Genomic DNA, 24353 nt, shown 5'->3' with positions numbered 1-24353 from the left:
GAGTTCCTGGCAGTCAAATTGTTAATGCAGTTCACAGGCTCTCTTACTGATTTTGTGACAATAACAGGGATTTGGCAGGATATTACTTTTCCCTCCTTGGCACAAACACTGGTTTGGATAAATGCCATCTATTTAAAGTACTGTTACATACATTCTTATCTTGCTTTCTTCTGTTTCCTTAGCTGCCATTTTGTAGCCGTAGAAACATTACCAAACTATTTTAACAGTCTTAGCAAAAAAGAGTCATGTTTTTATTTGGTTTTGTTTCATTTGGGGTTGGGGGTGAATGATTTCATGCTTGCCTGAGAGATGTTCTTCTGATCCAGTCATTGTATATTTTAATATTTTGTTACAATGTAAATTTTTTTTTCTTTTGAGAGGATTTCTTTGCTACAAGGGTGCATACACTCCCCAGAGAGACAGAGAAACAGAAAGCAAGAAATCACCCCCCAGGGGTGGTGGCCACTCCACAATCCCTTCTCCTCCATTCTCCTCTTGGGATCTTGGGCATGCACGCACACACGCCCGGCGTGAGTTTAAGCCACCGGGTCCAAGACTTGAACTGCAGTAAACTACATGGGAGTCCAGGGACATAGCCACTACACTAACTGCTGGTCCCACAATGTAAAGAATTATAATTTCAATTATTTTTAAATTACAGTTTTGGACTTTGCTGTGTTAAATAAATAAGGAAAATAAAATCATATAAAATCACTATGTATTAAGGGATAAAAATGATTAGTTGCTCACTCAGACATTATGTGATTTCAGAAAATACAAGCATTGAAAGTTACAAATCTGGGCTTTCAGGCCATATTTCAAGGACAGGCAATGTAAAATCAGACCAACCCAGAATTGCTATTATACAGGTTGGTGGCTACAGCCTTGGTGACTCAGAATCAGAAGCACCTCTAGAGCTTTGTAAAAAAACATGCATGCCTAGCCAGTCTGTGCTCCCTGAGTTTGCCTCTGATCTAGACACTTGGAACTATATGGTTTTTCGCCCTCCTGGGTTGCTAGTTTGCTTTGGAAAACTCTCTCTCTCTCTCTCTCTCTCTCACACACACACACACACACACACACACACACACAGACACTCACAAGCCAGAAATTCTAGAGGCAATAAGCATGAGAGATTAAGAGGCCAGCAAGTGGTGTGGTGGTTAAGGCGCTAGACTCCCACATGGCCAATCATGGTTCAAGTCTCACACTCGGCAGCTCGAAACGGAAGAATCTGGTATGAGAATGGAGGAGAAGGGATTGCAGCATGGCCATACACCCTCTATGTGTGTGTGTGTGGGGGGTGATTTTCATTTTCCCCTCTCACTGTCTCTCTGTCTCTCTGGCAAGTGTATGGGCCCTATAACAAAAACCTTTAAAAAAAAAAGAAAAGATATCTATTAAGTTTACCATATACCTATTCGTTTATATGTGTTAGATTATGTTATCCGAATGAGGTTGAGATTTATATAAAAAAAAATTATCCATGACTCGGGGTGGGGGACACCCACCAGGATCAAGATGGTCATGATATGGAGGAATACTAATACATTTGTTAATAGGCCATTTGGGATAAAAACAGTACTAGATCTGCTGTATATGTTCCTACAATTTTGAAATTGGGTGGTGTGAGTCTTCTACCTTTCTTGTTCAATATTATTTGGCTATTCTGGTCCTTTGGATTTCCATAAGAATTTTAGGATCTTATCCCTTTCAAAAAAGATCTGGGATTTTGAAAGGTATTGTTTAAATCTATAAATCAATTGGAGAAGAACCTTAGATTTTTGTGTTTACAATACTAAACTTAGGTCCTGCCTACTTACAAAATAATTTCCTATCTTAAAAAATACTTTGTTTACTTTCAGGGTTCTATAACTAGATTTCATATATATGCATTAAAAGGTCATTTCTGGGCCAGCCTATAGTCCAGTGGTTCAATGAATGAGATTCCACGTGGCCAGCTGTGGTTCGAATCTTGGTCCTGGTGTCCAGGCACTTGTGTGCACTTGCCAAAACCCCAATAGGACAGAGAAGTGGAGAACAAACTGTGACATGGCCATGCCCCATTGGGGCGTGCTTTCTCCTTCACTCTCTCTCTGTTTTGTCTCTCTCTAGTGAAGGCATGTATCCTCTGGCATTTAGAAAAAGATAGTTTGGGGCTACCTGCCAGTGGCATGAGAGTTTAGGTGGCTGGATCACACATAGCTCACTATGAAGTTTGAGTCCCAGACCCAGCAGTTTGTAAAAAACACTGGGCATGTATGCAGGCAGGCCCAAAATTCCTGAAAGGAGAAGAGAAGGGATAGTGACTTGACCATCCCCCATAGGGAGTACCGTCTCACCTTCTCTCTCCAGTGAGTACACATGCTCTCTAGCAATTTTTAAAAAATTGATCATTTCTTATAGTGTGCTACTGTTAAACTGAACATGTATAAAATATGAAGTAATTACATGTTTTTCTTTTGGTTTTTGATATAGAGTATGTGCACTCACCAGAAAGACAAAGAGACAGAAGGTGAGAAATCGCCCCCACCAGGGGTGAGGGCCACATACCGCAGTCCCTTCTCCTCCATTCTCCTCTTGGGATCTTGGGCACGCACGCACATGCGCCTGGCACGAGTTTAAGCCACCGGGTCCAGGACTCAAACCTCAGTTGACTATATGGGAGTCCAGCGACATAGCCATTACGCTATCTGCTGGTCCCTATGTAATTACTTTTTGTGTTGTTAAAAACACAGTATAGTGGGCCAGCAGGTGGCGTGGTGGTTAAGGGCGCTGGACTCCCACACAATTGACCACAGTTCGAGTCTAGGACATGGCAGCTTGCTTTCTCACTTTCCTTTACTTTCTCTCTCTTGCTCTGTTCCTCTCTGCTCAGATTAAAATAAGTAATAAATAAAGTTAAATAAAATAATTCTTTAAAAAAAGAAAAGAAAGAAAGAAAAACACAATATAGTGTAGGCTGAGTGCCACTATAGCGAAAATCTCTGTATACAGAGAACTTATCCTAAGGAGGAGTGCCAGGAGAGTACCAAACCATATCAGAGCTGCATAAAATAGAGCAAAATTCTGTATTGCAGAGTAATATCTGTAGGTCCTTGGGAATTTTGTTCCTTTTTAACCTGTTTTTTTTTTTTTTTCTGCCTGGGGTCTGAGGTTCCATTTGCATTTGTAAGCATTAGCAAAAGTTTATGTATTAACTTATATATGAATAATGACTCTTAAGGAATGTGGATGAAGATTACAAAAGTACACATCTTAGATTTTTATGTTTTAGATTCTATTGGCCTCTCACCTCAGGTAAATCAAGCTATTTAACACATACATTACCTCACATACTTAGCCATTGCTTTGTAGTAGTAGCTTCTATGATTTTTTTTTTTTAAGAATTAATTTTATTTATTTATTTTAATTTGACCAGAGAGGGACAGACTGAGAGGGAAAAAGAAAGTAAGAAAGCAAGCTGCCAGACCCAGGACATGAACCATGATCAGCCATGTGGGAGTCCAGGGCCCCCAGCCACCACATCACCTGCCGGGCCCACTTGTATGGTTTTAAGTCAGTGGACATCATAATGCAGTAGTTCTTGCCTTTGGCTGCTCTGTGCTAGAATCCTCACAGACTTTTTAGGTTTTTGCCATAGGGTACATGCTCTCATTGGAGAAAGGTGGAGAGAGGGAAAGGGAAATCAGCCCCCAGGGGTGATGGCCACACTGTAGTCCCCTCTCCAACATTCTCCTCTCAGGATTTGGGGCATGCACACACACGTGTCCGGTGTGATTTTCAAGTCTCCAGGTCCAGGACTCCAGTCGTGGTTGACCACGTGGGAATCCAGCACCTTAACCACCAGACCCTCTGCTGGCCCTCCCATACAGAGCTTCTGAATAATTTAGATGCCTCATGCTGCTCAGCAGACTGATTAAACCAGAATTTCTGGGGGTAGGGCTTGGATGTCAGGGTTTTTTAAAGCTCTTCTGGTGAATCCACTGTGAATCCAACATTTATAACCCCTGTTATAGACCATTGAAAGTATAAATGAGACCGAGCTCAGGAAAATAATGATCCTGAAATGGCGATCAGAGGCATTCTAGAATGATCAGAATATACTGATAGGGACTTCCTTTATCTGCGAACCAGTAATAGATCTGTCAGTCACCACAACTTGAAAATTTGGTACTAACAGGATAGATAAGCATTTGTTTACGGAGTAAAGTTTACTGCTAAAGAAATTGCTTGTAAGCGATCAGTTTATGAAAAGAACCACTGAAGCACTAGGAACCTGTGTGTTCTGGTATCAGTTCTACTCTATAACTTTTAATGTAAATGTGCTTAAATTGTGCTTATAAAGTGAGGCTATTGGAATGGAGTTGATCACCAGATTGTTTATTCCACAAATTGCATTTCCCACGGTGTTCAGGCAAGGATGTTGGGATGAACAGAGCATACACCATGCCCTGGGGAAGCCTGTGGAAGGCAGATGCACATACACAGTGTGTAAGTGTAGGTAGACTGCAGTGTTCAGGGAAGTAGGGACACACAGAAGTACGTCACTTAATTGCAGTATTGGAACAAACACTGTTTAGCAGCCTTTCACAATGACTGCTTTCCTAGCCACCCTTGGAGCTGGGGCATCAACATGGGACCCATTACTGACCAGGTAGACCAAAGGAGGCCACTGGGCAGCTTTCCCAATAAAAGTTAACAATTTAAGGAAAAAATACCATTGGGGCCAGCAGGTGGCATGGTGGTTAAAGCTGTGGGCTACTGCTGACTGCAGTTGGAGTCCTGGACCTGGTAACTTGACAATCACGCCAGGTACATGTGCATGTGTGCCTAAAATCCCAGAAGGAGAATGGAGAAGTCCACTTAGTCGCACATAACTGAGAGTTTCTTGACAGAAAAGAATGATTGGTGTTTCTTTAAATCTAAACATAGGCCTTTCTAGATAATTTGACTTAGAATTTTTACTTGTTGGAGAGAAATCAGAGGCAGACTTGGTAACCCAGTCCTTACTGGGTGTGAGTACATCTGATTTGGCCAACTACTGTTACAGTTGTGATCATTTTCCACTCTCTTCATATTGAAGTCTTATTTTGAACTAATAGTCATAAACCTGCTGATTTTCACATAACAAAAACTAGGTTTCTCAAGTAATTATCTTATGAACAAGTAACTTTGTTTGTGTCCGTTGAGGCTTAAAGGAATAGTGATCAAAAGTCTTAGAATACTATTCAGGACATTTAGACATTTCTTTGCAATTAGAACTTGAATTTATAAAATCATACTTTCCTCTGTGATCCCCCAGTTGGCTGGTCCCATTTGGGACCAGCAGATGGCGTAATGGTTGCATTCCTGGACTCCCACATAGTTGACTGCAATTCGGGTCTCAGGCCCAGTGACTTGAAACTCACACCAGGCACATATGTTGCATGCCCAAGATCCTGAGAGGAGAAGGGATTGTGGCTTGTCTATCTCCACTGGGGGGTGATTTCTTACTTCCTGTCTCTCTGTCTCTGTCTCTCTATCTCTGTCTTTCCAGTGAGTGCATGTGCCCTATAACTAAAATCTCTCTAAAAAGAAAAATAATAATTAATGAGCTTTTTAATCTCTTAAAGTTTTATGTTTTTGTTTATTCATATCTTATTTAATTTATTATTATTATTATTATTTTTAATTTGACCAGAGAGGGGGGAGGGGGAGTAAGAAAGCAAGCCACCGGGTCTGAAACTTGAACTGCAATCAGCCATGTAGGAGTCTAGTGCCTTAACCGCCATGCCATCTGTTGGCCCCACTTTCCATCATTTATTGATTGATTCAGTAGAGTGACTCAAAATTACTTCAAAATAGAGCCTACGTATTTTTTTGTCTCACTGATGGGAAAATTTCTCAGTTGAGTTTTTCCTTTCCAATTTGTACAGCCAAAAAACATTGCCCTGGAAACTTATAAATCCATATTGAAGATGAAACCAAATTTTTACTGATAATTATCTTGACCTTTTCCTTTAGCTTCTTGTTAGGAGGATGAAATGGAAATGGGTTAAAAACAGTAGTAGTGGAATTAACAAACTGCTTTATTTTACAGGGAAAATATTTATCCCCAAACAGAAACCTGTACAGACTTTTACAGAAGAAAAAGTATCTCTTGATCCAGAATTGGAAGAAGCTTTGACGAGTGCTTCTGACACAGAATTGTGTGATCTCGCAGGTACGTGCTAAAACAATTCATTTGTGAATGCGACGAGGTAAGACCAGCACACAGCTGTATGTATTACACAGCCGCTTGCTCAGCCTTCCATGCTGCTGAATTAGTAGTACATCTAGAATTTGTATTTCATGTGGTGAATACGATGTACAGGATTTCATTTCTTCACTCTAACTAGTGACGTTTTTATATTAGTGAATTTATTGTATTATTTGATATCTTCCCCCGTGTCACCATGTGAATTTATTGTATTATTTGATATCTTCCCCTTATCACCACGTCTGGAAGTCTTTCTACAAATCATCAGCTGGTGCTCAGCTAGTACTGTCCCCCCTGAGCCCTGGAAACGTCTTCAAGGTCAGCTGCTGCCCCATTTTATTAAGAGATCCAGATGGGTAGCTGGAAGGCAGGCAGTGTGGCGCTATTCGATATATCACCACTAATCCAGTTCTCCTAAAGCGTGTGTCAAACACCCCGAACCTCCCCGTTACTGTCCTCATCGCTGATTTCTTATTTGGGCCAGTATCTCTCCCATCTGCCCTAATACACGCCCGTTTTCCTAGATAGAAGAATGTGGTGTATGTGATCCTTGTAGAAAATAGCCCCGAGAGCGACATGTTGGGACGTATCCGTGACGGGTCTTTGGGAAGGCCCTCGGAAGGAGACAAGTCATGATGCAGTGCCACAGGCTGAGCTGGTCCTGTGACTAGGACCAGCAGAAACTGAGCTTTGCCGTTTTCTCTCCCAGCCACCAGGTGGAGCGCAGCGTAGATTCCATTTCCAGTTACACTGGCTCCAGCTGTGTGTCTAAATTCAGAAATGGGCGGGGAGATACCGAGGGTATTGATGAAAAAGCAACTGTAGGTGATTTTTAATCACTTTGCTTCTGGGTTTTTTGTTTGTTTTTGTTTTGTTTTGTTTTGTTTTTAGGTTTGTGTTATAAAATCTTTATTTAATTGATAGGAAAGTATCCAGAGAATGTTAAAATTATTGATAGAAATTTTGTTGTAAAATTAATTTTTTATGTTTGAGACAGATGGAAATTTAAAATAACTTACCTCTTCTCTATTTGTAGCTATCCTTGGTATGCACAATTTGATAACGAATACACAGTTCTGTAACATAGTGGGAAGTAGTAATGGTGTGGACCAAGAACATTTTTCAAGTGAGTACTTAAAATTCTTTGTGAATTCCAATCTTTTGTTAAATGTATTTTGTTTTTGTTTTCAGGTTTTTGCAGCATGTGCATTAGCTGGAGAGAGAGAGAGAGAGAGAGAGGGGGAAAGTTAGAAATCACCCCCTAGGCGAGATGACCACACTGCAGTCTCTTCTCCATTCTCCTCCTGGAAATTCAGGCGTGCACATACATGCGGGAATTTCAAGCTGCTATTTCTGGAACTCAAACCCTGGTCAGCCATGTGGGAATCCAGTGCCTTAACCACCACACCACCGGCTGTCCCCTTGTTAAATACGTTTTGTTTCCTTCATGTATCACCTTCAGTATTTAGAAACAAAATGTTCTATGTAATACTTAAACCTGAAATCCCAATTTGATGGTATTGACAGAGAAGGCCACTGGAAATAGAATACTAAATATTTTATAATGAATGTATTAGCAAATGTGGTAGGAACCACTCTCAGCTCACTAAGTAATACTAATGGTAAATAGTATAAAAACTAGTTAAACTTATTTTTTGCTGACATTTTCTTACTAGTATTACTGATTTTCAAGAAATCTACAAAAAAAAAAAATCTTGACAAAGAAAACTACATAATAAAATCACATTCAGAAGAAACCAAACAACTGTTTAGCCTGTAAACCTTTCAGTCTGATGGAAAGTATTAAATAGCCTAAAGCCACACATTCTGAAAATAGGGGTATTTTAAAAGTACCTGGGTAGTACATACTTTTGTAGCATATTTAAACAGTATATAAAGAAGGGCCCAGCAGATGGCATAATGGTTAATGTCACTGGACTCCCCTGTATTTGACCCGGTGGCTTAAAACCATGCCTGGTGCATGTGCTCGCATGCCCAAAATCCTGAGAGGAGAATGGAGGATAGGGGATTGCAGTGTGGCCATCCCTCCTATGGGGTGATTTCTTGCTTTCTGTCTGTGTGTCTGTCTCTGTCTCTCTGGTGAGCACACACACCCTGTAGCAAAAATTCTCTCTAATAAAAAAAAAAATACATAAATAAATAAAACCATCTGTGTTCACACCCATCATGCCCTCTACTCCCTCTGCCTCCACTCTTAACAATTTGGCATATATTCTTCTAGGCTATGTACTGTGTTTTATACACAATATATATATAGAGAGAGGACTACAAAAAGTTCATGACAAAATTAGTTTGAGTTTATTTTGGTTCCAAAAAAATTGGAAACACTGACATAGTTTTTTAATAATATACAATTTCAGGACCAGCAGATGGCATAATGGTTATGTCACTGGACTCCCACCCAAATGACTGACTGCAGTTCAAGTTCCAGGCCTAGAGGCTTGAAACTACATGTGTGTGTATAATTTCCATAAACTTTTTGAAGACCCCACATGTATATGTACCTGTTATACGCATATATATATATATATACACACACACACATAGTCTTGATTCATACAAAAATGAGATTGTACTATAAATACTTCTTGCAAGTTAATTTTTCAATAATCTAATTTTTGTAATGCTTTCTATGGACTGTTCTGTGCACAGGTCTTGAATGTGATCATTCATATTTAATTCTCTAAACAGTTCCGTGAAATGGGCATTGCTTTTTTTTAGATTTTTGCCCTAGGGTATGTGCACTCACCAGAGAGAGAAAGTGCGAAATCACCCCGCCCTGGGGGGATGGCCATGCCACAGTCCTTTCTCCTCCATCCTCCTCTGGGAACTTTATGCACATGCACCTGGTGTGTTTTTTTAAGCTGCTGGTTCAGTACTTGAACTGTGGAGTTGGCCATGTAGTGTTGTAATCTAAGCAGCAAGAAATAGGAGGACATCTATTAATAGCCAAATTATAGGAGTCTTTATTTTAAAAAGTCCGCAACTGCGGGAGGATTCACATCTCTCAGAGACTCCACGGCAGGAAAGGGGTGCTTATAAAGGTAAGAATCAATCTGTTCTGGGTTAAAGTAGCAATTACAATGGAAAATGAGGAGGGGCGGAGAGGAAAGGGAGTGGGGACTCCTATGTGAAAGCAATTACAGAAGCCAGATCAAGCACATTAAAAAATTCTTTAAAAAAAAAAAAAGAATTATTTTATTTGGGGCCAGCAAGTAGCGTGGTGGTTAGGGGCGCTGGACTCCCACATGGCCGACCACAGTTCGGATCCCGGACCTGGTGGCTTGCTTTCTCACTTTCTCTCTTTCTCTGTCCCTCTCTGGTCAAAATTAAAATAAAGAAATAAAAGTTTAAAAATAAAATTAATTCTTTTTAAAAAACTGTTTAGGGGGGCCAGTAGGTGGCATAGTGGTTAAGGGGCCAGACACTCCCACATGGCCAACTGTGATTCCAGTCTCTGACTTGGTGTCTTTCTCTCTCTAGTGGTCTCTCTGGTCAATGGAAAACTAAATGAATGAATGAATAGAGTTAAATAATTTAAAAATAAATTTTAAAAAAGAATTATTTTATTTAACTTTATTTATTTATTTTAATTTGACCAAAGAGGGACAATGAAGGAAAGTGAGCAGGCAAGCTGCCGGGTCTGGGACTCAAACCAAACCATGGCCAGCTGTGTGGGATTCCTGCACCCTCAACCACCATGCCACCTGCCAGCCCCCTAGATTAATAATTTCTTTCTTTTAAAAAAATTATTTAATTAATTAATTTTATTTGTTGTTGTTATTTTTTAATTTGATGGGAGAGAGAGAGTGAGAGAGCAAACTGCCAGGTCTGAGACTTGAACCTTGATCAGCCTTGTGGGAGTCCAGCACCTTAACCACCACACCACCTATTGGCCACCAACAGATTAATAATGTCTAAGGGTAATTTCCAGACCTTTGCCTAAACACAGTGGCTTTATGGCTTAGGGCAAGGGATCTGGTGTTTGGTGATTACGCTAAGGAAAGGCTATTTATCAAAAACAGTAAGAATGTTAATCACTCTGATTTCACTCAAGGCGAAAAGGAGAAAGCGAGTATCTAATGTGAAGAAGGAACATAAAGTTCAAAAATGGCAGTGCTTCTGCTTCAGTAGGCTCTAACATCCTACCCACCTCACCACGTGCGACCCCAAGATGGGTATTACTATTGGGTTATAGGAAAAAGCGTGTCGTATTTTTCTATGCAGAAATGCATCATGGCTTCTCTGATGACCCGGTATTATCTTTAATTTGCATGTGAGGACACTGATGTTTTACTGTAGAATGATTAAATGACTAGTCTCAGGACCACACAGTCAGTAGTAAGGATTTTAACCCATGCCACACAGAGTGTCACGGAGCGATGTGTCACGTTTCCTGTTAGGACATGCAGAGCTCCCTCATTCAGACATCTGCGTACCGTTCTCTTTTATCACGTTATCTACTTTGACTAGCCTCTCTCACTTTCAGTTTGTCATTGTAGAAATGCTCAAACATGTAAAAGAAGAAAAATAACATACCATACCCCAGGTCCAACCTTCTAATTTCTCCAACCTTGTTTCATCCATCTTTCGCCTTTCTCACCACCTTTCCATTTTTTCTTCTGAAATATCTTAAAACAAGTCCTATTCATTTGTATGAATTCATCCATAAATGTTTCCACACGTATCTGTCACAAATAAAGGCTTTTCTTTTTAATATAACCACAATGACTTAATTAACCTTAAAAATGAGTAGTGATTTCTTCATATCTAATACCCAGTCCAAGTCCAGTTTCCCTTATTCTCTCAAAAACGTCATTTCAGCCTTGGTTTATAAAGGAATCGACATAAAGTTCACACATGCATTTGGATATTCATTTTTTTATCTCTTAATTTTTTAACAGCTCTCCTCAACCGTTTCTACCTTCTTCCATTTATTTCTATAAGAAGCTACATTATTTGTAACAGAATTTTCCACATTCTGGATCTGACTGATTGCGACTTTGTGGTGTCATCTTAGTGTTTTCTTGCTACTGTGTTTCTGTAAACTGTTCATTCTAGTGATTTGATCAGATTCAGATGCAGGCTCTTGTTTTTCCCCAAATGCTCCTGAGATGGTGATTGGGATCGCATTAAGATGCGTATCTAACCTAATTCTTCCCCTTGGGGGGAACGTGTTAGCATTGATCTGTGGGTTATAATGATGGCAGCTGACCCCTCCATTCCAAGTTCCCCATGAACCTTTTACCTAATGGTTTCCGCATGTCATTGACTGGAGCCATTGTTTTGTTAAGGGACAAAGCTCAGTTAAATTTAACCACACACCTTCTGTGGAGTGGGGAAAGAAATCTCTTGGTTTTGCAAAATTTAGAACTCAGTAGTTTTCCATTCAGTGAGGCAGCTCTTCCCTAGGTTCCTCAGTGTGTTCTTTTGAGGAACACTGCCTGGCTGAGCTGAGGTGAGAGGGACCCCACTCTTCCCTGGGTAGCAGACCTCTGTCAGAAAGCTTGTCCTTGTATTTGTGGCAGAGACTGGCTAGGCAGTTGGGCATTAGGGGAGCCATAATGGAATGCTGACAAAAAGGGTCACTTAAGGCCTGCCGGCTGAGTCTTGCTCTTCACAAACTTACTTTTCCTTTTTCCTAACCCTTACTCTTCCAGGACAAACCGTTACAGCTCTCCCTACAGGACACACAAAAGAACAGTTAGATTCATAGTCCAGGACCGGGTGATTTCTTAACTCTGGAATCTTTTGGGAAACCCACCTGGGCCTGATGGAAACTAGGAAATAAGCCCAAAATACACATAGACTAGCTCCAGGGAAAATTACTGGCTCCAGGGAACCAAAATTGCATTCATACCACAAGCCTAAATAACATAAAATCTTTGTGACTATTAACCAATACTTCCTAATTAAAAAAAAAAAAAGAAAGCCTTATCAAGTGTAAGGTTGTTTCAAATGAAGGGCTACTCATTCGAGAGCTCTCTGTTGAGGTTTTTTTTTTTTTTTTTTTTTTTTTGAGAGGTTTTTTGCTACAGGGTGCATGCACTCCCCAGAGAGACAGAAAAGTGAGAAATCACCCCCCGGGGAGGATGGCCACACCACAATCCCTTCTCCATCCTCCTCTCAGGATCCTGGGCACACACGCACACATGCCCGGCATGAGTTTAAGCCACCAGATCCGGGACTCAAACTGTAGTTGACTACATGGGAGTCCAGCGACATAGCCCATTATACCAACGGTTGGTCCCTCTGTTGAGTTTTAAAATGGAGACAGAACAGCTCAGCAGCTGCACAGAAATGTCTTACAGCAGTGACTTAATGATTGACATAAAACAAAGGCTTTTTTCCTGGTCCCACCACATTCCAGGAAGAAGGTAATGGTTTCATGGCCCAAAGCTTTTAGGCAGTGTCCTGACCTTTGTACCCACTCCAAAATTAAGGAAAAATAATCAGACCCATCTGGCATGTTACCCCACCACGAGGGAAACACATGCTCAAGAATCCCAAACAAAGCCTCTCTGACCAAAATAAAGCCCCCTCCCCTCATTTCCTCTTTGGCAACCCATTCAGGACCCGCTCTCTGCTCGAGAGAGCTGCCTTCCTTTCCTCTCCTAATAAGCCTCTGCTTGCTTACCTACATCCGCGTCTGTAGTTCTTTGTGAGCCGCAGATAAGAACCTGCGTCCTGCTGCAGGTGCAGGCCTGATTACCCCTGCTCCTACCAGTGCCACATCGAACCAAATTCTGTCTCTCGGCAGTCTATACTATCCTAACCCAAGTCTTTCTGAGCAAGAGAATTTGACACTTCTTCTATAGGATAAATCGGCAAACAACTAGAGTACCATCTTGTATATATATTTTCTGAGACTAAATATATCCAGATCTTTCCCACTGTTTCAGGAAAATCATTCTCAAACCTTCTTTGAAGTTGACCTCCTCGGGCTGCTCCTGCAGAAGAGAAGAACCAAGCCAGACCGTGATCTGTTGAACCCTGTCAGTCTTGCCATGGCATTTGCTCTTACTTTTTTGTGGTCACTGGCCTCTTATACACATTGTATCTTGTTAAAGGGTTCCGAGATTCTGGACCCTCTGTCTTTCAATTTTGAGGAGTTGTATTTGGTCATGCGTGTGGGTACATACGGTAAGGACTGGGAGCCAGGAGGTTTGGAACCTCAGTAGCTCTTCTGTGTACCTTCACCTCTCCCTCCCGCCACATTCCCTATTCCTACCCGTCCCTGCTTTCTAGTAGTGTTGTTCCCCCTTTTCTCGTTGCACACACAGGGACTTCAAAGAGTTCATGGAAAAAGTAGAATTTAAGTAAGAATTGATTTCATGAGAGATCAGGAGATGGTGTAGAGGGTATGGCGCTGGATTCCCACATGTCCAACTGCCGTTCGAGTCTTGGACCCAGTGACTTGAAACTCACACCGGGTGCATGTGCTTGTGTGCATGTGTGCATGTGTGCCCAAGATCCCAGGAGGAGGATGGAGGAGAAGGGATTACAGCGTGGCTATCCCTCCTAAGGGCTGATTTGTCACTTTCTGTCTCTGTGTCTCTCTCTGTCTCTCTGGTAAGCACATGTGCCCTATAGCAAAAATCTCTCTCAAAAAATTTTATTTTGTGATGAATAGTTTTCATAAACTTTTTGAAGGCCCCTTGTAGGACTCCCCTAGGAGAAAGCAGTTATATGCCTCTTAAAATAGAGACAGAAAAGCTCAGCAGCTGCATAGAAATGTCTTACAGCAGTGACTTAATGATTCATGTAAAACAGAGGCTTTTTTCCTGGTCCCACTACAATCCAGGAAGAAGGTAATGGTCTCATGGCCCAAAGCTTTTAGGCAGTGTCCTGACCTTTGTACCCACGCCAAGGTTTTCTTTAAGTATGTGTGTCTTAACTGCTTTCCTACCAGTAGATTACCAGTAAGATCTCAGAAAAAATGGTAAGAGGTGGTAGATTTCATCGTGCTATAGTGTTGAATATTGGGAGGAACACAGGGATCACCAGCCCGTGCTGTCCAATGTATTGGAGTGGTAGGGCCCGGCCACCGGGGCTCACGCTGCTAATATGCTGTTCTGCAGGCTGGGACCACACAGGAAGTCAGGGGTCTTTTCTCCATCCAGCTTGAGAGGTGAGGCAGGAGGATTGTGAGCTCCGGGCTGGCCTGGGCAATATAGGAGACCCTGTCTAAAAAAAGAATCACTCATGGTGGCACGTGCCCAGAGTCCTAGCTAGAAGGCCAAAGCAAGAGTATAGTGATACACACAGACCTTGACTTTAAAAATGAAAACAGCATGAGTGTGTTTGGGTAGTAAAAATACCTTGTGATACACAAAGAGGCAGGGAAACTATTCTTTTTATTTATTTATTTACATGTAATCAATGTACATCTTTATAGAATGTGAAATGGTTTTTCACAGCATTAATACAGTGTATATTAGTGCAGTCAAAGATGTTAATACAGTGTATATTAGTGCGGTCAAAGATGTGTACTAATATACACTGTATTAATGCTGATTCTGTATTAATGCTGATTCCCTCTCTCCAACCCCCTATTACCTACTGCCTCCTATACTCTCTCTCATATCTATAGTTGCCCTCCCTGCTTTTATACTTTCCAGTCTTTCAGTTTCTGTTGTAGCATATAGACATTCAATATATATTAAGTGGAGACATACAGGGCCTCTCTTTCATAGTCTGTCTTGCTGTCTGTCTTGCTTTGCTTAGCCTTAAATATTTCATATTCGTCCGTACTGGACCAAACGTCAGGGTCTATGTTGAGTAGGATTCCATGTGTATATAGGCCATGTTTTCCAATCCATTCATCTGCTTGGACATTTGGGCCAATTCAGTTGTGAATATTGGGTCTTAGCAATTGTGAATATTGCTGCAGTAAGCATGGATGTGCAGGTGTTTCTTCAACTGAGTATTTTTCTATCCTGTGAGTAGATTCCTAAGAGTGGAATTTCTGGGTCGTGTGGTAGTTCTACTTGTAGGTTTTTGAGAAACCTCCATATCATTCTCTGTAGAGACTACATTAATTTACATTCTCACCAATAGTGTAGAAGAGTTCCCTTTTCATTGCAGCCCTGCCAGCACTTACCATTCTTTATTTTTTTTATCTTAGCCATTCTAAATGGTATTAAGTGGTATCTCTTTGGGGGTTTATTTGCATTTTTCTTATGATAAGGGATGTTGAACACTTTTTCATATGCTTTTTTGGCCATTCATATATCTTCTTGGAGAATTGTCTGTTCGGCTTATTTGCCCATCTTTTAATTGGACTATTTGTTTATTTATTTATTTATTGCAGGTAAGCTGGTTGAGTTCCCTGTAGATTCTGGTAGAGACTACATTAATTTACATTCTCACCAATAGTGTAGAAGAGTTCCCTTTTCATTGCAGCCTTGCCAGCACTTACCATTCTTTATTTTTTTAATCTTAGCCATTCTAAATGGTATTAAGTGGTATCTCTTGTCTGAGGGACAGTTCACAGAAGTAGAGTTTTTGGCTGAGGGACAGTTCACAGACATAATCTCCCATTCTGAGGGCTTTCTCTTCACTCTAATTATTTCTTTTGCTGTGCAGAAGCTTTTTAGCCTGACATAGTCCCACTTGTTTATTTTTGGGATTATTACCTGTGCATTGAGGGTCTTATTTAAGAAGTCTTTTCCTACTCCAAGAGTTTTCCCTTTGTTTTCCACCAGCAGTTTTATAGTTTGAGGTTTTGCGTTTAGATCTTTGATCCTTTTTTTTTTTTTGAGAGGTTTTTGCTATAGGGCGCGTGTGCTCGCCTGACAGACAGAGAGAGACAGAGAGATAGAAAGCGAGAAATCACCCCCCAGAGGGGATGGCCACGCCGCAATCCCTTCTCCTCCATTCTCCTCTCGGGATCTTGGGCACGCATGCACACACACATGCCTGGCGTGAGTTTAAGCCACCGGGTCCGGGACTCGAACCGCGGTCGACTACGTGGGAGTCCAGTGACATAGCCATTACGCTAACTGCTGGTCCCAGATCTTGATCCATTTTGAGTTGATTTTTGTTAATGGTGAGAGACGAGGATCCAGTTTCATTTTCCTGCAGATGGGTATCCAGTTTTTCTAGCACCATTTTCTGACAAAATTTCCTTTTCCGCACTTGATTGTCTTGTGCCTTCTGTCAAAAATCAGTTGGCGGTTTGTTTGGGGGTTTATTGCCGATTTCTCAATTCTCTTCCATTGATCTGCCTGTCCATTTTTATTGCAGTGAGAATATTCATTTTTGAAGGCTGACACATTATAACCAAATTAAATGTTGACTATGTTGGGTGTTTACATTCAGTAAAATTTTGAGTGCTTTAAATATGTGTCAGCACATAAGGAGTCTTAGGACTTGTGGAAGAGCAACTTTTAATTCAGTTCCGCTGGATAAATGTGTGGTGGGCAGGCTAGTGGGGTCGAAAGAAGAGATGTGTTACCGCGTACATATGTGGACTCACTGGTGTAGCGTCAGCCAGTGAGACGTGCCTTTCTCGTTTGTTGCTGCAGATGTAGTGAAAGGTGAAAAGATCGTTCCCATATTTGATGAGCCACCGAATCCAACCAACGTTGAAGAGAGTTTAAAGAGAATTAAGGAAAATGATGCTCGTCTTGTTGAAGTTAATTTGAATAATATAAAGGTTAGTGTTTAAGCAAATAATAAAGCTGTTTGTATTACTTTGAGTCATTGGACCTAGAATGAAAGCCGGGCAGTTTGCTTTGTTTTGTTTAAGTGTATTTATTTTGTTTTGTTTAAGTGTATTTATTTTTATTCATGTTAGAGAACACATGTGCATGCATGCAAGAAAAAGAACAGCACCCCCAACAGGGTCCTGTCACATCATGATGCCCCTTCCCTGGTCCTCTAACCTGTCAGGATCATGCACAGGCGTGCACACAGCCAGTGCGTTTTCAAGCCAACCCGTGAATCCAAACCTGTAGTCTGCCACGTGGCTTCCAGCATTGCAGTTTAGTTTGCTACTGACTATGCCACCGGACTGGGCCAGAGCTGGGCAGTTTTGGTACAATGGTCTTATTCTTTATGTTTTAAGGTAAAGTTTTTGTTTCTAATAGTGTGCTAACCTAGGTTCTCTCATACTCCAGAAAGTAAAGTATTATACAATAGTATTTTCTGACTTACTGGGGTTTTTTTAGGTTATTTCCATAGGGTGCATGTGCTCACTGGAGAGAGACAGAGAGAGGGAAAGTGAGAAATCACCCCCTCAGAGGGAAATGGCCCTGTTATAGTCCCTTCTCCTCCATTCTTCTCATGGGATTTTGGACATGCACACTCACATGCCTGGTGTGATTTCCACACCACCAAGTCAAGGATTGGCTTCATATAAAAAGAATAGTTAAAAGCAGGTAGTGGCCAACTGTGGTTTGATGGCATGGCCAACTGTGGTTTGAATCCCAGACCCAGTAGATTGAAACTCATGCTAGGCGCATATGCATGCGTCTCCCAGAAGGAGAATGGAGAAGAAGATATTGCGGTGTGGCTATCCCCCTGGGGGATCATTTCTCACTTTTCCCTCTCACTGTCTGTCTCTCTGATGAGTACTCGTAACCTAAGGCAAAAACCTCTACCGAAAAGGAAAATCATAATAAGTAGGATAGCGAGAGTTTCTTCAACCCAAGTGCTAGAGAAATGGTGATATGTGCTCTGCCTCCGAGTCAGCAGTGTACGCAGATGCACCATGATAGAGAAGTCAAGTCAGCTTGGTGTAGGCTGTGTTATTTCTGTTTGTAGACTAACTGTTGTGTGTTTCCATATTTCTGAGTACATTTTAAAGCAAAGGTAAGTGTGTCACACGATGACATTTCAGTCAACAGTAGACCACATCTGTGATGGTGGTCCCATAGGCGCATATAAGCTGTACCCTGTAGCCTAGGTGTGTGTAAGGGTGTGACATCGAGTTTTCGTGAAAGTCCACTCTGTGATGTTTGCACAGTAACAAATCACCCAGCGACACATTTCTTAGAATGTATCCATGGTTAGGCAACACATGACTATATATTTGTTTAATGGACTGAACTTCTGAAAACTAAAATTTAATGGTGTTTATTTCACATTATTTTCTTTCAAGAATATCCCAATTCCAACCCTAAAAGATTTTGCAAAGGCTTTGGAGACCAACACCCATGTGAAATATTTCAGTTTTGCAGCCACCCGGAGCAATGACCCCGTTGCTGTTGTAAGTAAGCTAAGCTATATGTTGATATGTTGCAGTGGTGGGTCGGCTAATTTTATGAACAAAATATACTCCCTTCTTTCAGTTGGTATGTTTGCTCACTATTAGGCAATACATTATTTACTACCCTTTCGTATTTATTTTTTTCCTATATTTTTTGCCTGTGAAGTTTTAAAAACATAAATGAAATTTAATGTTCTGCAGCTTGATTTCTCACTCAGCAGTGAGAACTTTTCCTATCAGCACATAAAGATATACTGCGTCTTTCAACATCTGCAGAGGGCTCTCTCTGTGGATCTGCAGTGTTGGATTTCTGTCAAATGCTTTTTCTGTGTTCATTGAGGTGATCGTGTGTGTGTTTTTTTCCCCTTTATTCTAGTAATATATATATTTCACTGATTGGTTTTTGTATATTAAACCAACCTTGCATTCCTGGGATAAATCCCAGTTGATCATGGTGTGAACCATCTCCTTCATTTGGCTTTGAGGATGTCACTCCCTTTGGCACTCCTACCTCACTGAACATTCCTTCTCAAGTCCCTACACTGGTTTCTTACACAGAAACCAAGAGAAAGAAGGAGGGGGGAAAAGTTGATGCAGGATATGAGTGAACGAGAAGTAGAAAATGTCATCAATGGGAAGTTACATGTGGCTCAAAAGTCTAAAGATTAGACTTTTGAGAAGGCATGTGAAAAGTAGAACCCTCTGAGACCTCTCGGTAGTGCGTCAATCTGAAACCTAGTGGGAAACATTAGGCAGTTTTGTTAAATTGACTTATTTGTTTATGGCACATATAATATATAATAGGTGCTATCAGTTTTAATCACCACATATTTTCTTGAATTTCTAGGCTTTTGCAGACATGCTAAAAGTGAACAAAACTTTAAAGAGCTTAAATATGGAGTCCAACTTTATTACAGGAACTGGAATTCTAGCAGTGATTGATGCTTTAAGAGATAATGAGACCCTGGCAGAGCTCAAGGTTGATAATCAGGTCAGTGATAGCAACTTTGAGAAAGCAGAAACTTCCACTGCGGAGTAGGGCTCAGGGACTCCAGAGGAGGCTGGGAGGAGGGGTGTTGGGGAGCTCTATGTAAGATGGGGAGCTGAGAAGGGCATTTGGAGAGCTAGAATGTTAATATCTGTAGAAGTATACACAAAGCATTCATTCCTAAGTCATTTCAAGCCAGTTTAAATTTACATGGCCATCCATTGTGAACTGAAAGAACTCTTTTTTCTTAGAGGTGTTTTTGCTTTAGGACACGTGTGTTCACCAGTGAGATAGAGACAATGAGAGGGAAAGTAAGAAATTAACCCTCAGGGGAAATGGCCATGCCACAATCCCTTCTCCATTCTTCTCCTTGAATCTTGGGCATGCACACATACCAGTGTCAGTTTCAAGCTATCAGGTCCAGGACTCAAACTATGGTCAGCTATGTAGGAGTCCAGTGACATAACCACTACACATCTGCTCTCCCCAAGCAACTCTTTCTTACATGTGACTTAGTCAGTCCCCTAATTTTTCACCTCTGTGGTGGCAAGATCCACACTGTGGACTTTTGGTATTTCTGTTAGGTCATCGGGAAAGCCATGATGTATTTTTCTGTGCAAAAATCGTGGCCCAGTAGTACATGACAGTCTTGAACACAGTAGATGAATAGGTTGAATGAAAGAACAGAACATTGTAATGCCCAGCTGGTGAGGACTCTGTCTTCTGTCCCGCCAAATACAGTGCTAAGACATATGATAACTCTGAGCCACCCTTTCCCAGATGAACTTCCTTTTAGAGATAGAGTCTTGCCATGTTACCCAAGCTGGCCTTGAACTCACGATCTTCCTACCTCAGCCTCACAAGTGGCTGGGATTATAGGTATGTACCACCATGCCTAGCCCAGATTAATCCACACTTTTTTGATATCTGTGTGATTATATACAGAACTGTGAAGTTTTGTTTCTCATACATATGCTGTGTTGGAATTGGGAAAATTTAAATAGACTGACAGAATCAGCATGTGCCTGAATGTAATGTATCTTGAAAAGTATTTTCATCTACTTTACTTTACTAATACTGTATTTTATTTCTGATTCTTTCAGAGGCAGCAGTTGGGGACAGCTGTAGAATTGGAAATGGCCAACATGCTCGAGGAAAATACAAATATCCTTAAATTTGGATATCAGTTTACACAGCAGGGACCCCGAACCAGAGCAGCTAATGCTATAACAAAAAACAATGACTTAGGTAAGGCATGTGCAACATCTCATGAGTTTCCAAATAATATCAATAAGCTAACGTACCAGGGAACTTTTTTTATGTTTGAAAACAATTTTTTGGGGAGAGGTTTCTGCTATAGGGCGCGTGCACTCACCAGAAAGACAGAGACAGACAGAGAGAGAGAAGGCGAGAAATCATGCCCCCGGGGGGATGGCCACACCGCATTCCCTTCTCTTCCATTCTCCTCTTGGGATCTTGGCCACACACATACACATGCCCAATGTGAGTTCAAGCCACCGGGTCCGGGAATCGAACCGCTGTCAACTACATGTGAGTCCAGCGACATAGCCATTACACCAACTACTGGTCCCGAAAACAAATTTCTAACAATGAAATTATGTAGTCTTCGTTTCTGAAATCTGCACAACCCGTTGTAGTAATTGAATTAACTTTAAATGAGGTTGTAGCAATCATCAAATCAGTGGGCAAAATCAGATGTTGTGACAAACGTTTCATAGTTTTAAGTGAACAGCTTCTACAACAAATATTTTGTTCTTACTCTATGTTTGTTTGAATATCTTATTTGTAGATTAGTCCTTTGAGTTATTAAAGATTTCCACACTAAAGGAAAGTTTTTAGCTCTTTTTATTGACAAATAGAAATTTCATTTTATCTGATTAAATATAAAATAATTATAGTTTCAGGGCCTACAGGTGCATAGCAGGTAAGGCACTGAACTCCCTCATGGCCAACTACGGTTCAAGCCCTGGACCTATAGTTTGAAAATCATGCCCAGCACATGTGCGTGTGTGCATGTGTGCATGTCTACCCAGAATCCCAAGAGGAGAATGGAGGAGAAGAGATTGCAACGTGGCCATCCCCCACAGTGGGTGATTTCTCACTTTCCCTCACTCTGTATTTCTCTGGCAAGCACATGTACCCTAAAGGCAAAAAAAAATTAAATTAAATTAAAATAATAAAATAATGTGTTTAAGATTTTTGCTATAGGGCATGTGCACTCACTGGAGAGAGAGGGAAAGTGAGTATGGCCACACTGCAATCCTTTCTCCATTTTTGTCTTGTGATTTTGGGCATGCGTGCAAATGCACCCAGTGTCTTTTGCAAGCTGCTAGGTCTGGGATTTGAACCGCAGAGTGGGCCATGTGGGATTCAGCATCTTAACCACCAACCTACCTGCTGACCCTAGAATAATTATAGCAATTCTTTTTTTTAAGAGATTTTTGCTATAGGGTACGTGTGCTTGCTAGAGAGACAGCAGTAAATCACAACCCAGGGGGGACGGCCACACCACAGTCTCTTCTCCATTCTCCTCTCAGGATCTTGAGAACTCATGCATACACGCCTGGCATGAGTTTTAAGCTGCCAGGTCAGGGACTTGAACCTCAATCAACTATAATGTGGGAGTTTAGTGACATAACCACTAGGCCATCTGCTGGTCCCAATATACAAGTCTTACCAGTATCTTTTTTTTTTTTTTTTATAACCATTAAGGGCAATTTATCTTCACACTGTAAACATCTAGAGCCGGAATCTACCATTAATTCATGACTCTTGTTAAACTACTGAGGCTTGTGACTTCTGTTTGAAATAAATTTAAGTTTTGATGTTTGTTATGGAAGAATTTCCCAGATCGCTGTGAAAAGTATTAGTTCAAAGTCTCTGTCTTCTGTGTGAATGTAGTTTTCCATACGAGATTTTAACCATTTGCTTATTAAAAGAGGAAATCTGTATGTTTCGGGGTATTGTTGATCTAAATGTACTTTGAGTCATGTTAGTTGTTTTTTGTATTAGTTCGTTAGGTCGCTTCTATTTTTTCCTTCAGGTTAATGGATTTTGGTTTTTAGAGCAGTGTTCTCAAGTCTGGTTAAACTTCATAAGCAATTAGAGAGCTTTAAAAACATGTTATTGGCTGTTCTTCCCTGAGAGATTCTGATTTAGTCAGGCTAGGGTGAAATTTGAGCATCGGGACTTTTTTTGCCCTTCTTACCTCCATAAGCAAAAGACAGGCACCCTCAACAGTGTCCTGAGGACGTAACACGCCCCTAGCCACGGCCAGCCCTGTATCATGAGCCGCTCACATGCTCGGTGTGTTCAGGGAGGTCTCCAGATGCGAACCCAGAACCTGCCTGTGTGGGTCGGCCTCACGGTGTTGCATTATCATGACACTACTGTCAGGCCCTGGCTTTGGGTTTTTAACAAGTCCTCCAACTAAATCCGTTGTAAGCAGCTCACACTAGTCCACCCCTGGCCTGTCTCTCTGACTTTAATGGATATCTGCATTTGAGTTCATTGTTGTCATTCACCTTGAGCAGGTGTGCTCCCATATGCCCTCCACTTGTCACATTATTTGTCACCCTTTTAAAATCACCTTGTACTTACTAAATTAGTTCAATTTAATTGTAAGAGTCTATTTTCAAAGACTAAGCTTTTTGAGGACAGGGCCCATGTTGTTGACAGGTGCATGTCCAGCTGTTGAACCACCTTTATTAAAGCCATGCCTGGCACAGAGTAGGCACTTACTAAAAATGTATTAAGTGAATAATAATACAGTGGGGAGGATCTAACCCTGCCCCAAATGACAAGTTCTGGTAACTAACCACCAAGCTGGAAGTATCCTTCGTTTTTCCTCCCCTCCGAAACTGTCTTAACGAGTCCCCAAATCCCACCAACGAACGTGTAGCCCCAACCATGTCCGTCACTTATGCCCTTCCCAGCAGGTGCTGCACTGTGAATGCCCCCATGATTGTCATGGCAGGGCTGTCAGTCTGGGCGAGAGCCCTCCAGGTTGTGCCCTTCTGCCAAGCCTATTGTGGCAGACACTTGGCCCACGTTCCTGTACGGAAAGAACTGTCCCGTATGAGAGCAAGGAAGGTTTCGGCATATAGAGGGTGAGGGGGACTGATGGAGACCATTTCCTAGGCCGCTGTATGTTGAGACACTGTCCCCGGACCTCCGTGTGTTAGAGGGTGAGAAGGCCCCGTGGCACCAGCTGTGGTCTGCAACACAGCAGTGCTGAGAGGAAGCCCGCTGCTCAGTGCTGGGGCCTCAGCTTCCCCCTCCTGGGTTTCACTCTAGTCCAGACTTGATTTTTACACATGGGTCTCAGGCATGAGGTGATGGCCAGGAGATTACTGGAGGGCGAATTGCATGGATAAAAGCTTAAATTTAAGAACAAGCAAGTTATTTATTTGCTGGAGACAACCTGCAGATTTAAAGAACTGACTTTTTTTATTTGGAGAGATTTTTTGCTATAGGGTGCGTGCGCTCTCCAGAAAGACAGAGAGACAGAAAGTGAGAAATCACCCCCCAGGGGGCATGGCCACGCTGCAATCCCTTCTCCTCCATTCTCGTCTCAGGATCTTGGGCACGCACACACACATGCCCAGTGTGAGTTTAAGCCGCAAGGTCCGGGACACTAACCGCAGTTAACTACATGGGAGTCCAGCAACATAGCCATTATACCACCCGCTGGTCCCAAGAACTGACTTTTTTTTTTTTTGGAGAGGTTTTTGCTATAGGGCACATGTGCTCGCCAGACAGAGAGGGACAGAGAGACAGAAAGTGAGAAATCACCCCCAGGGGTATGGCCACGCCGTGATCCCTTCCCCTCCATTCTCCTCTCAGGATCTTGAGCACACACACACACA

General features: G+C 41.6%; 1 protein-coding gene across 3 annotated transcripts in view; it reads left to right on the top strand.

The window, feature by feature from the left end:
* TMOD3 (tropomodulin 3) overlaps window positions 1-24353 on the top strand; it is a 74072-nt gene that overhangs the window by 42727 nt on the left and 6992 nt on the right. For 2 of the 3 annotated variants that reach the window (XM_006168743.3, XM_027768387.1), the window contains exons 4-9: window positions 6083-6205; window positions 7278-7367; window positions 16792-16922; window positions 18369-18476; window positions 19324-19467; window positions 20568-20712. In XM_006168743.3, the coding sequence (XP_006168805.1) occupies window positions 6083-6205; window positions 7278-7367; window positions 16792-16922; window positions 18369-18476; window positions 19324-19467; window positions 20568-20712 (741 nt within the window). The remainder of the gene's footprint in view (window positions 1-6082; window positions 6206-7277; window positions 7368-16791; window positions 16923-18368; window positions 18477-19323; window positions 19468-20567; window positions 20713-24353) is intronic. The other variant, XM_027768388.1, reaches the window with a different exon arrangement.

Source organism: Tupaia chinensis, unplaced genomic scaffold (assembly GCF_000334495.1).
Source record: "Tupaia chinensis unplaced genomic scaffold, TupChi_1.0 Scaffold146140_1, whole genome shotgun sequence".
Classification (NCBI taxonomy): Eukaryota; Metazoa; Chordata; class Mammalia; order Scandentia; family Tupaiidae; genus Tupaia; species Tupaia belangeri.
This window is presented reverse-complemented; position numbering and strand designations above follow the sequence as displayed.